The following is a 13,507-nucleotide window of genomic DNA, read 5'->3' on the forward strand; positions in this document are numbered from 1 at the left end:
GGATTGCAGTCTGACCAGAGGAGGCCACTGGCCGCAGAGATAAATAGGACCATTGGTTTGTGTGTGAATTGGGTATGTGTCTTTTGAGGCCAGTAACCTTTTGGTTATGTTTCTAAGCCATCCTTGTTAGCTGGAAGCATGTGCTTCTGATGCCCTTGGGACTTTGGTTCTTGAGCATGTCTAGTAGAGAAGACGTGAAAAGGACAGTAGTGAATCACTAAAAAGTTTGTTAGGATGATTCAAATTGTCAGGAAGGAACCTACTAAAATGTAGAGAAAAATGTAAAGAAAGTGAAAGTTGCTCAGTCATGTCCGACTCTTTGCAACCCCATGGACTATACAGTCCATGAAATTGTCCAGGCCAATATACTGGCATGGGTAGCCGTTCACTTCTCCAGGGGATCTTCCCAACCCAGGGATTAAACAAAACAGGTCTCCCACATTGCAGATGGATTCTTTACCAGCTGAGCCACCAGGGAAGCCCAGTTGTAAAGAAAGATATGCTCAAACAGAAACCTAGATGTGAGAGAGGGTACAGTGTGGGGGCCTGCTGCATCTGCAGCTGTGGACATGACCATCAATAATAGCTTGTGGCCGTAGAATCAAGTATCCCCTTGTAGAGTCTTACATGTAGAAGTCTCAGATCTCATCACTATGTTTAAGGGAAATATGTACAGGTAGGGTTCTTCATTTAGAGCTGAGTGGGTTGAGGGATGTTACAGGTGAGGTGGCAGAGTGGGGACCCATAAGGCAGTGAGGCATGGGCATTTCCCCAAGCTTCAGTGAGCTGCTTTGGCAGTACCCTGGGGAATGTTATTGGAGCCCTGTTCGTGTATTCTATGTAATCCAAGTAATTCTGGTGAAATTGCATCGTGTCAAGGGAGCGACCCCTGTTTGTGGTTGGCAGTGCTTGATAGATACTGAAGGCATTAGGATGGTTTCTCAGGCCAGAAGTTCAAAGACTGGAGAGGCAGCAGACTTGCAGGCCTATGAAGCCTCTGCAGTGCCAGGTAGTATAGCTGTGTTGTGGCCCTTTGGTGATCAGATTGGAGGACTCTGATTACGATGCTCCACACTTTGGGACCTAGGATGGGGAGCTCTTGTTCTGTCTAGAAAGGTGGGGAGGGCTTTCCAACCCTCACTGTGTGTGTCTCCTCTTTTAGCCTGGAGATGACATAGTCTTAATGGCAGAAGCTCTGGAGAAGCTCTTCTTGCAAAAAATCAACGAACTGCCCACTGAAGAAACTGAGATCGTGATAGTCCAGGCAAAAGGAAGAGGACGTGGGAGGAAAGAAGCAGGTAGGGTACCTTCAGTGGCCCTGGCACTCTTAGCTTCACATTGAAACAGCAAGAAAATTGGCTTTATCTCTCCCTAGTTGGCCAGCCTTCTCCAAGTTCATTGGGAGACTAGAGTGGTGGGAAGATGGCTGTGTTATATGCTACCTATGTTGTTGCTGTTTTGGATATGGTGGAGCCAGGTTCATCAGGGGAGCCAGCCCAGAGGGTCATACGACCCTCGAGCAAAGTAGAAAACATTGGGCCTTGCCTTTCTTGATGGACTTCAGTTAAAAAGAAAGTGTAACTTTTTTTTTTTTTTTTTTTTTAATATTTTGAAATTACTTGAGTTCTTCATCCCACCAGTGCCATAGATCGTCTTTTTTGGTTTGGATAAAGTTGATCTGATCAAGGGCAGTCTTAACTAATATCCTAATCCTAGAGCCTTAAGGTTTGTCACTTGAGTTATCTTAATCCACTTGTGTCAGAGTCATAGCTGCTACTGGATGGTCTTCTGAAGTCACACTCTCTCTGTCTTAGTTCCCACCCCACCCCACCCCTGCCCCCCAGCCTGACACACCATTCTGAAGGCCGGTTGGTAGGGAGGAGCCTACTCCTGAAATGCTTCTGTCCAGGAAGTTTTCACAGCTGCCTTCTGCATCTTGCCATCTGCAGCATCCAAGTTGCAGAAAAATAATGCTTGCAAGGTGGTCTGTGCTGTGAGTTGTTTGCTTCACCTGACTTCCTGTCTTGTGTGGAAGGGGTATTTTCACAGGAGTGAAGGGGGTTGGCTATCTCCCCTGCAGTGCTGAGGGGTAGCCAAGGAGAGCTGGTCTTGAGTGTCACCCCTTAGCTATGGAACCTGCCCACAGGTGTCCAGTATACTCAGAACCAAGGAGCCCCAGCCTCCCTGCTGGAAGGGGTTTGGGCTTCACCTGGGTAGCTCTGGGGCCTTGTGTGTTTTGGCTCACCCACACTGCTGCAGGGAGGCAGCGTGAGCCAGTCATGAAGGGGCAGCAGCTGTCCAGCCTGCTCCTGTGATTCAGAGGGAAGGGGGGTTGCCAATTTCCAGAAACCTTGGCTCGGGCTGCTGATCCCGGCCTCTTGCCAGAAATGCTTACTCAGAAGGCAGCGTTTCTGGGAATGAGGACAGCTCTGCCTGAAAGTGCCAAGGAATATTTTTTTTGCTATCACTGTCGTGGTGCTAAGTCTCAGCATGAGTTTCCTGTTTCTTTGGCTCAAACCTTCATGCTCATGAAGGGGTCTTTGTGCCTGAGTAAGGACTTGGAGCCGGGACACCCCAGGAAGTGTGGAATGTGGTGTGCGCTGCTCTTGGAGCCTCCTGGGACAGGTGGACAGTTTTGTCTGAGGGCCAGGGTGTTCGGGCTGTTCCGTCTCTTAGACAAATCGTGCTGGTGACTCTGTGTGCCATGCCTATGCCACTGTGTGCTTACCATGTGTGGCAGTGCCCCCACAAGGTCAACCACCATGCAGGCATGGCATCTAACCACCTGTCGCTTTTATGATTGATAGGGACAGCAAAACCTGGCATCTCTACGGTACCAAACACAACGCAAGCGTCGACTCCTCCGCAGACCCAGACCCCTCAGCAGAATCCTCCACCTGTGCAGGCCACACCTCACCCCTTCCCTGCTGTCACCCCAGACCTCATCGTCCAGACCCCTGTCATGACAGTGGTACCTGCCCAGCCGCTGCAGACACCCCCGCCAGTGCCCCCCCAGCCACTGCCCCCACCTGCGCCAGCCCCACAGCCCGTGCAGAGCCACCCACCCGTCATTGCAGCCGCCCCACAGCCTGTGAAGGTGAGCATCCTGCGCATGTGTGGCCCAGCCTAGCCACTTTGTAACTCCCGCCACGTCAGCTAGAAGAACCCCCTTCCCACTCCCCCAATTGCAGTGAGGCTTACAGGAGACAGTCACCCATCCTTGCCAGTGCTTCTGGCTCCCAGGGCACTTGTGGGTATTTTGAGGGGGCATCGGCTGTGTTTAAATCAGCACAGCCCAAAAGCTGCTGACCCAGAGATCCCGTGATTGAGTAACACCTCCTAGTTGGTTGCTGCCCCCTTCCCATTTGTAATTTAGACTGCATGTTTGCAGATGCTGTCTAAATAGTCTCTGAAATGTGCCTTACGTGGGTGACCAGTGATGGATGGGCTCTGGGAGAGGTCCCTGGCCTGTAGGAAATTGCTTTGGCCTCTGGAGAGCAGATCCCACACTCGGTTATGTGCTTTCTCCTGCCACTGGCAGGGTCCTGTCCCAGCTGCAGAACAGAGTGGTGGGACAGGGTCTCCCTGTTTTCAGTCCTTCACCTGTGGAATTACCTTTGGGCCCTGTTCCTTGTGAGAATTGAGACCCTAGAAAGGACATGGCTTCAGGAGTGACCCTGAGGGCCCGCTGTGCCAGCCGCTGCCTCTTGACCGTGCCTGTCGCGCCTGTGCTCTTGGCAGACAAAGAAGGGGGTTAAGAGGAAAGCGGATACCACCACCCCTACCACCATCGACCCCATTCATGAGCCGCCCTCACTGCCCCCGGAGCCCAAGACCGCCAAGGTGGGCCCCCGGCGGGAGAGCAGCCGGCCGGTTAAGCCCCCGAAGAAGGACGTGCCTGACTCACAGCAGCACCCGGCGCCAGATAAGAGCAGCAAGGTCTCAGAGCAGCTCAAGTGCTGTAGTGGCATCCTTAAGGAGATGTTCGCCAAGAAGCACGCGGCTTACGCCTGGCCCTTCTACAAGCCCGTGGACGTGGAGGCGCTGGGCCTGCATGACTACTGTGACATCATCAAGCACCCCATGGACATGAGCACAATCAAGGTGAGTGGATGTGTCCCTGAAGCTGGGGAAGGGACCCCTTAGGACAAGAAAGGCCAGCATCTCTGAGGCCTGTCCAGGAGGAGGGCCCAGTAGCTGTCTAGATCTCCTCGCCAACCCAAAGCAGCCCAGCTCCCCCTGCTGGGGATTGTGGAGGGGTACAGCCTCCGAGATCATGGAATCATTTTGGTCACGGACAGCAGTGCTGCTGCTTCCCTCAATCTGAGGACTAGCCCTCTGTGGTCTTGAGGCCCAGTGCCTATCGACACCTTTACGTGTTAGGTGCTCCAGGAGGGTTTGGAGAGTGGTGACTTTGACAGGCTCTTAAGAGGCACATTGAGTGCTTGCATTTTAAATATATATATATATATATATATATATTTTTTTTTTTTCCCCTCCTTTGGCTGCCCTGGGTCTTAGTTGCATCACATGGGATCTTTAGTTGCAGCATGCAGGAGCCAGTTCCTTGACCAGGGGTTGAACCAGGGCCCCCTATATTGGGAGCTCTGAATCTGAGCCACTAGACCACCAAGGAAGTCCCAAGTGCTGGCATTTTCATGGTATTTTTGGTTTTGTTTATTTTAAGCCTTTGGCATTTTTTCCATGTGGGAGTGGAGTAAACCTGTCCAAACTTGGGCAGAGCGGAGGACATTGCTGTGTTCCTTTTGATCAGTGGCCTCTCTGACGTCAACAAGACAAGTACAGGCCAGGTCAGAACTAGGCCCAGCCCTCTTTACAGTTGTAGCTTAAGCTTTGTCTCTGTGGATCCTGTGTACTCTTGCCAGGTACAGTGGGTTAGATGTTAGCAGGGCATTTCCTGGCCTTGAGACTTGCTGTTAGAGTATCTCTTTGTCTACCTGATGCTGAGAACTGAGGTAGTAACTTCTCCCCACTGAGGTCTGGATTAAACTCAGAGCCATTGATAAGTTGACTTGCTCCTGTAGACAGCCCTTGGAGCAGGGGCAGCTATGACTAACCAGGACCTGTCCTGTCTTTTTAGTCTAAACTGGAGGCCCGTGAGTACCGTGATGCTCAGGAATTTGGTGCCGATGTCCGATTGATGTTCTCTAACTGCTACAAGTACAACCCTCCTGACCATGAGGTGGTGGCCATGGCCCGCAAGCTCCAGGTGAGGCTCTGGGGCAGCTCCAGGCATGGCGTCCTGCAGCAGAGCAGGCTGGGGTCCTGGGTGGGCCAGGCCTCTGTGGGCCTCAGCAGGTTTTACTTGTCGCTTGCTTTGGTATAATGCCATGTTGCTTTGGAAGAGTGGACTAAAGTCAGGATAACACATACATTTTACTTTGGGATTATTTCCTTTTGATTAAAGTAGGGTGGTTGGTTTTGGTCTTGGGCATTTTGGGTTTTGGGGTGTTCCACTGAAAGCCCCCCAACCCCCCCCCCCCCACCCCCTGCATTCGATTCCCCTTGGCCGGAAGAGTGCGCATCCTGTGCATGGCCCAACTCTTCTCCAAAACAGACCTGTCTCAAGTCGGCGAGGGACACTCTTGCCAGGTAGACGCTTTGTCCCAGTTGTGAGCTGAAGTAATTGCTCACTTGCGGGCATTTCTTCACTAGAACCTTGAAAGCCATTGTTTGCCTTCCCGCTGCAGGGCGGCTGCTTCTAGACGTTCTGTGTGGCTGTGGAGCCCTAACGGGGTGGGATTCATGGCCCCTTCAGGTCGATTCTGGGTGGTGTACGCTGTGGAGTGCACACATGGGTGGGAGGGAGGGGGCAGATTACGACATAGATGTGTGAACTAGCTCCACTTTTCTTTCCTTTCTTTTTTTTTTTTAAAGAAACAAGGAACAACATATGCCCAAATTTCAGCAGAGACATATCTTTTGAGTAGAAAGATCAGGAGTTAAAAATTATGGAGAATAAAGTCAACATTTAGTGCTGTTACCTGTTTTCATTATTATAATTTTTTGAAATAACACGTAATGAAAATTCCCAGCCTCCTCCCCAAGACCCCAGATTGCGCTTCTGCTTTCAGGGTCAGAGCAGGGTGGACCACCCATTGTCAGACGGTCCCAAGTCACACATCCTGCAGCAGGCTCTCTCCTGGGGTCTGGGTGGGGCTTCCTCACACCAGGCTTTCTCTGTCAGCTGTGAAATGCTTCCAGAAGTGAGGACTTGCAAAAGGCCTTTGGTGACCTTGGGTCAGTGTCTGTCAGAGACCACTCAGGCTCTGCTGCCCACCTGTCTCCCAGCTCTGCTAGCTTCACACATTGTCCCACACTCACCAGCATATTGTCTCCTATGTCATCGTCTTGGAGCCAAGATTTTTTTCACTTGGGCCCGTCTGGGTCAGCCTTTGGTGTCCTGAAACTAGGTATTTAAAAAGAAAAGAAAACCTTACTAGTATGAACCTGGTTATTGTTAATTAAACATGCACTCAGACTTGAAGGTTTTTATTTCTGCTGACTGCTTACTAGTTTATTTTATTTGAGGTTTTTTTGTTTTTGGAAGGGGCACTCTCTTCAGTTTGTTGCTGTGTTGTCTGCTTTCTTCACAAACTTGCCTTTTTTACTCTTGTCTTTTGCATTTCCCATCCTAGCTGCTCAGGCTTTATACTTGTGCTGCAATTCTCAGACATCGCCACCAGGTGGTGGTGGATCCCTCAGAGAGACACACACACACACACACACAGCATTTTTCTTGTTCTGGGAGTGCCATGAGCATGCCCAAACATGGGATTTACTCATAGCACGGACACTGAGGTGTTTGCCACATGGCAGCTTTTTTCTAAATGTTGGTTCCAGATACAACGCTGGAATGGGACAAGATCCTTGCCCTCGAGGAGGGTCCACTTAGGTGGGGGTCAGAGGGCAGTGCCCAGTGGGCCACTCAGCACAGGACTGCCTCTGCCCCCAGCTTGCTTTGCCCCTCGCAGGGTGGGTCTCCATAATACTGAAAGGAAAACGGCCAGAAGCGGGTAGGGGTGTCTGCTTCAGCAGAGTTGACGTGGCAGGTCCCATGTGGGCATCTCTGGAACGCAGTTCCTGTATTCTGTAGCATTTAGAGCTTTGTTTTTCTTCTTTCTTTCAAAGTTTTCCAAGATCAGCATGGTTTAGGTAGCTAGGTTACCTGCTGGGGAGGAGGAGCAAAAATATTCTGGCCCTTGTTTGCCTCATTAAGAGGAGTTGGGACCTGCTGTGCCCAGGGGCTGAGGTTTACCCAGAAAGTTTTACAGGAAAGGATCCACTTTATATTTTTCGTCCAACCTCCAAATGCTGGATCTTTAGAAACCCCACATCCCACCACCTGGCAGCTATGGTCACAAAGATAGCTAGGAACCCTTGGGCTCAGGGTGTCCTTGGGAACCTGCAGGTGACTTGAGCTGAGGGTTGCTAGCCTAGCTACTAGGCCCAGAGCTGCTGGTGGTACTGTCCATTGCTCTCTGTTCTGCTGTGATGGGAGGGGTAATTTAGGAAGTCTTGTACCTATGTGGATTACCAGAGTTTTATTTTGGCAGAAAGTGCAAATTCATGGTGGTACACAATTGTTTTACAGCAAGGGAAAAACATTAAACTGAGGAAGGTACATACATATGCAGTGCCGCAGTGTACCTCCAGTGTATGTATGGTTGTGTGTGTGTGGGTGGGTATCTGAGTGTCCACTCATGGCTGCGTCTCCAGCACCTGGGCCCAAGTGGGCCTCCACGGCCTGAACTGTACTTCCCATTTCCATGCCCCCGGCCCCTGAGCCTGGTATGCCCAGGTATGGCTAAGCCCGAAAGCATTATCCAGGCGGGGCAAAGAAGGGCTGACTGGACAGCGCTTCCCCTTTGGTCTCCAACTGTGCTCAGCTGAAGGCTGGTTTGCCTGAGGGTCTTCGGACACCACTGCCTCCCAGCACCTGAGCATCTTCTCTCACTAAAGAGGGTGGGGAGCGTCCCCCATGAGTCTGATAACAGCCCAGAGTAGATCGCGCTGGTCAACACTGTAGTGAGAGGATATACTTGCTCTCTGAAACCAGTGTTCTCTCTGATGTTGAGAATTGCAATGTGGCCCAGGTTCTTGGAGTGGGGTGGAGGTCATGTCATGCTAGGCAGAGTAGATGGGTTCACCTCAAGACACGACAGTCCTCGCACAGAAGGCCTGAGCCCCTGCTCCCCTGCTCCTTCTTGGCACTCCCCCTCCTGAGACACTTGCCCTGGGTGCAGTCGTTGGGTTTTCCTGTCCTCTTGCCTGACTCCACGCCGCTTTGACCTTTCTCTCATTTGTACCGTCCTGTGTGTCTGCAGCTGTTGTTACCCTCTTCTTATTCTTAGGTCTCAGGTTCCCCTACAGGCTCTTTGCCAACTCTTGCTGTTTCTGCCTTAGCACTTAGGACACATTATAACAATCTGTGTGTGCCCCTTGAGGACAAGGAGCACATCATGCTTGTTTACCACAGAGCAGGTGTAGGTCTGTCTCGGTCACTTGGGAAGGTTTTCTGCAGCAGCCCTTAGCTCACTGGCACACAGGCCCACGTGTGTTCCCAGGGTGTCCCCCACTAGGGCTGGAACAGACAGGGGGATGATGGATCGTTCAGCTGGGCACAGCCCAGGAGGCTGGCAGCCCATTTGGCCTTGGGTCCCACGCTCCTTGCTGTTTGGTTTTGGGGCCTTGATAGGTCAAGGGCCAGAAGCAGCCAGGGAGCGGAAGGAGGCTTCATTTCCACAACATCCGTAGCCTGTGGGGCAAGAACAGGGGTGCCCTTGTGGTAAGGTAGAGCTGTCTGGCAGCTGGCATGGGGGGGGGGCTGGTTCACAAACAAGTGACACAGGGTAGCTTCTGCTTGGTAGGGGACCACCTCCCAGCAGCACCAATGCGGGCAACTGTCCTCTCTTGGGGTCCAGCTGTCCCACCACCTTCTTAAACACACTTCTGTAAGTATGGGCCTGGCTCTTCTAGATGCTTGGGGGGCAGTTGTGGGCCTGAGCCTGCCCACATTCAGGATGCTGTGGGCAAAGATGGTCTTGCCCACAGGGTCTTGCACCTGGCAATCTGAACAATGATGGTGTCTGGTTATCTCCTGTTTTTCTTCTTTGTTGCCCTTGGATCTGCTCCAGGATTTATTTCTGAATAAATATAGAAAGCTATTGCCCTTCTTAATCTCAAACCCACTCAGCAGAGTTCAGGCAGGCACCTTGTTTGAGAGGAGAAACTGCCTTGGAGGAGGCCAAACGGAGTGATCTGGAGGGGAGGGAACAATACCATAGTCTGCTGCCCAGATCATGCTTTCCCAGCTCTCTGGGTGTGGGGAAACCTGAAGATGTGTTTCCAGAGACATCAAGAGAGTCTCCTAGGTTGTGCCCTGTCAGATACACCCCAGCTTGAAAGAGGAGCCTTGAAGTTTGACCCTGTGGCCCTTCTGGGCCCTGCTGTTCTCTCAAGCATCAGCTCACACTTGAGAAAGGTACCCCCCTTCTGTTGTGTGAGTTGCTGTTTTAAACTGACTTTCTCTCGGCTTAAAACAGGTCTCAAAATCCTGCTGGGAAACCAGCTCTGTTGCTTCCACCACTATCAGTTCTGAGTCGTCATTGGATCTCTGGTGACAAAGCCCCTTGGGTAGAGAGGAAGTGGCCAGCTGGCTGGTGAGGCAACGCACACCTGAACCCTGGAGCCCAGGAAGGATCGCTGCCCCCCTGGGTTCTCTGACCCACACAGTTCCATCAGATTTCTGAATCTCCGAGTTGGAAGGTCTTGGGATCTCTTGGGGTGGAACCTGGTGCTCAGTCCACCCAGGGTCTCTGCTCAGGGAGCTTGCACCTCACAAAGCCAGCTCTCTCCCTTAGCCTGTCCTCAGTGCCCCGTGCCTCTTCTCTACTTCCTCATGTTTCTGTTGTATCCTGGAGACGCCACAGCCAATGAGGACTTGATCACCTCGCTGGCTGTGAGCTCTGTGCAGGGCACACTCCCGCCTTGGGGCCTTCATTCCCTCTGGAACTCTAAAACTGCAGGTCCTGTCCGCTGCCTGTGGGAATGTGAGCCGTAAGAGAGCCTCCTGTTCTGTTCAGTGTTGTGTCCTGGTGCCCAGCCCAGCGTCCAACAGGCTCCCATGGGGTGTGCTGACTGAGCACCAAGCTGTCGGGAGCCTCAGAGCACTCTCTCTGTGAGTCTGTCCAGGTCTGCAGCTGTCAGGGATCCCCAGCCTGATGTCCTCATTGAGCCAGCCGTTTCATGTGATGTGGGTCACCTGTCCTTACTTAGGCCATATCTCTCAGGGAGTGGGCATCAGGCCATGTTGGGAGTGCCTTTCACCTCCAGGTGAGATTTGAGAGAGGCTTTTTGGAAGAGCCCTTGCGCACGCCTCAGCTTAGTGGCAGGAAGGGGGTCACCACTGACCCAGCCCTCTCTGCTTCCTGTTGAGTCAGCCCTCCCAGCCAGGAAGGGCATAGTGTGGGGCCACAGTCCAGGCACCCCCCCGGGCACCCAGCAGCCCTCATGGGCACGGCTTCCCCTCCCTCCCCTGCCTCCAGGATGTGTTCGAGATGCGCTTTGCCAAGATGCCAGATGAGCCCGAGGAGCCTGCAGTGGCCGTGTCCTCCCCAGTGGTGCCACCGCCCACCAAGGTGGTTGCCCCGCCCTCCTCCAGTGACAGCAGCAGCGATAGCTCCTCAGACAGTGACAGTTCCACTGACGACTCCGAGGAGGAGCGAGCCCAGCGGCTGGCCGAGCTCCAGGAGCAGGTGAGGACAGAGGCAGCCCCGTTCTCCATCCAGCCCCCACCTCTGGCCTTTCCAATCCATGGCCTGGGACAGCCCTGCTAGAGGGAGGTTTCCACATGACGTCCTTGGCTTTGCGTGCCAGCAGGTCCCCTTGTGCCTAGTCAAGTGCATATTGTTCATACTTACATGTACACTGTGGGTATGATCGTGGGCTGACATGGCCATTCTCTGGGCAGAAGTCAGGTTTCTGGAACTTTCTGGTGTTTAGAAGGAGGTGGTTGAGCCAGTTTGTCCATCTCCTGGAGCTTTCTGGATGCTCCTCTCCCTACAATTGGGCCTTTTAGAGCCCACACGTGTCTATACACTGTTGCCCAGCCGCTCTAGGGACCCTCTTCCTGGGACCAACGATGATCATGGGGCTTGAATGTCAGCTCCTCTGACAAGGAGGACACTGGTCTGCCCTGGGGGATCAAGGGCCTGGGTGGGCCTGGGCCCCATGGATGCCTGGTGAGACAGCAGGTCGTGACAAGGGTGTGTCTTGCTTGTCTGCACCACAGCTCAAAGCAGTGCACGAGCAGCTTGCAGCGCTTTCACAGCCCCAGCAGAACAAACCAAAGAAAAAGGAGAAAGACAAAAAGGAAAAGAAAAAAGAAAAGCACAAAAAGAAAGAGGAAGTGGAGGAGAATAAGAAAAGCAAAGCCAAGGAACTTCCTCCGAAAAAGACCAAGAAAAATAACAGCAGTAACAGCAGCACGAGGTCTGTGGCCACCCCTGCCTGACAAACGCCCCTTCTCTGGGACGGGCCTTGGAGGGGGGATGGTAGGGCGCAGTGGGGGCAGCGAGACACACCCCCGGCTCACGGGTTTCGGTCTCAGCCACAGCTACGCACTCACAGGAAGGCATTGCCAGTGTCCCCTGTCTCCTGTGAAGACCACCGGGAGGGGGTGTAGAAGCTTCCCCAAGCCCTAAATGAAGGGATGGGTGCCCCCCTTCCTGCAGGGACCTATTTCTAATGGTATCTGCATCACCCCTTCGTAGCAAGAAGGAGCCAGCACCCTTGAAGAGCAAGCCCCCTCCCGCCTATGAGTCGGAGGAAGAGGACAAGTGCAAGCCCATGTCATATGAGGAAAAGCGGCAGCTCAGCCTGGACATCAACAAACTGCCTGGTGAGAAGCTGGGCCGTGTGGTGCACATCATTCAGTCGCGGGAGCCCTCCCTCAAGAACTCCAACCCAGACGAGATTGAGATTGACTTCGAGACCCTGAAGCCATCCACCTTGCGTGAACTGGAGCGCTATGTCACCTCCTGTTTGCGGAAGAAGAGGAAACCTCAAGGTGCCCTTTGGCCCTCCGGGGTGGGCTGGGGCATTCCCAGTCCTGGGTGAGGGGGAGGGCTAGGAGGTGGGGCCAGCTGCTGCCCTGGCACCCCTATTAGCGAGGCTCCATTGGCACCTTTAGTTAACTTTGCCTTCCAGTCCCAGCCCTCTGCCTCGGCAGGCTATTTAAGTTTCTGATTATGAAGTCTGTGTCCTCGACATGGAAGCCTTTGGAGGGTTCGGACATCAAACTCGACCCTGGGCTGTGGGGCGCTTTTCTTGACCTCTCTGGCAGATGGCCCCTGGGGTCCTAAGCCTTGCTCTGACCAGCAGCAGCCTTCATCCTCAGTGGCTGCCTCTGAGTCTTCCCCAGAAGGCACCCCCCACACACACACCTCTTTGGGGTCTTTGGGGGTGGGGGGCATGGCTAGGAGGAAAGCATTAGATTGGCACTGCGCCTGCCTGCTGTCTTATCTAGTTCTCTGTGACCCGCTCTACAAGTCTTCCAGATGGCTCTTTGGTGTTATCAGTGCCTTGTCTTGGCTCATAGTTTTGTCTTAGGACCAGTAGGATTTAGGATCTGAGTCAGGGTTTTGCACACAGCCTTCATTCCAGCCCAGACTAACTTGGGGTCCTTGGCACCCCCTTCCCTCCATTCAGGGTGTCACACCTTCTCACTCTGCATACTGAGGTGCTGAGAGGTCCCCTGGGGCCCTTTCCTTGTCTTGCTTTGTCTCTGATTGTTGTGTCCCCTTTAGGTCGTCTCCCCACTGCCAGAAAAGTAGCTGAGGGAGCATACTTCCAGCAGTCCCTTGTTAGAGAGTTCCCTCCTGCCCTGGTCTCCTAATCTTCAATGAACCCTGGGAGAGGGTATTTTGAGAGATTGAAGGGGCCTTGAAAGTTGAGTATAAGCCAGGATTTTGGCTGGCGTGTGTGGTAGGCTAGCTGCTTACCCTTGGAAAATGTGGGTCTGGCCAGGGTCTGGAAGGACAGCAGCCGGGCTTTGGGAGCAGCTCTCTGGCTTATGGGGCTCTGGGCCCTGCCTGACTCTGTTGTCCCTGTTGCTTTATTGCAGCTGAGAAAGTTGATGTGATTGCTGGCTCCTCCAAGATGAAGGGCTTCTCATCCTCAGAGTCGGAGAGCACCAGCGAGTCCAGCTCCTCTGACAGTGAAGACTCTGAAACAGGTTAGATGTCTTTAATGTAGTCTTACCGCACTCCTGCCTGTGTTCCATCCTGTGTCCAGGCTACCAGAGACCAGAGACAGCAGTCATGAGAGCTTGCTGGGCCCGCCCATCTGTCCCATCTTCCTGGGCACCATGCTGACCTCTACCTGGGTGGTGGGTATCCCAGCACCTACCTTTACCCCACCCCTGACCTGGGCTCAGGGCGGGGAAGACAAGTGGCCAGTGGTATTGACACTGCAGAGCCCTAGG

At 53.1% G+C, this 13,507-nt stretch overlaps 1 protein-coding gene across 4 annotated transcripts in view; it reads left to right on the forward strand.

Annotated features, from left to right (window-relative positions):
• BRD4 (bromodomain containing 4) overlaps window positions 1–13,507 on the forward strand; it is a 91,213-nt gene that overhangs the window by 60,494 nt on the left and 17,212 nt on the right. For all 4 annotated transcript variants that reach the window (XM_081501226.1, XM_081501224.1, XM_081501227.1 and 1 more), the window contains exons 4-11: window positions 1,163–1,298; window positions 2,808–3,097; window positions 3,742–4,104; window positions 5,102–5,230; window positions 10,569–10,778; window positions 11,315–11,514; window positions 11,796–12,091; window positions 13,148–13,258. In XM_081501226.1, the coding sequence (XP_081357352.1) occupies window positions 1,163–1,298; window positions 2,808–3,097; window positions 3,742–4,104; window positions 5,102–5,230; window positions 10,569–10,778; window positions 11,315–11,514; window positions 11,796–12,091; window positions 13,148–13,258 (1,735 nt within the window). The remainder of the gene's footprint in view (window positions 1–1,162; window positions 1,299–2,807; window positions 3,098–3,741; window positions 4,105–5,101; window positions 5,231–10,568; window positions 10,779–11,314; window positions 11,515–11,795; window positions 12,092–13,147; window positions 13,259–13,507) is intronic.

The sequence above is a fragment of the Giraffa tippelskirchi genome, chromosome 6, assembly GCF_054371585.1.
Source record: "Giraffa tippelskirchi isolate mGirTip1 chromosome 6, T2T-mGirTip1v1.2.pri, whole genome shotgun sequence".
Taxonomy (NCBI): Eukaryota; Metazoa; Chordata; class Mammalia; order Artiodactyla; family Giraffidae; genus Giraffa; species Giraffa tippelskirchi.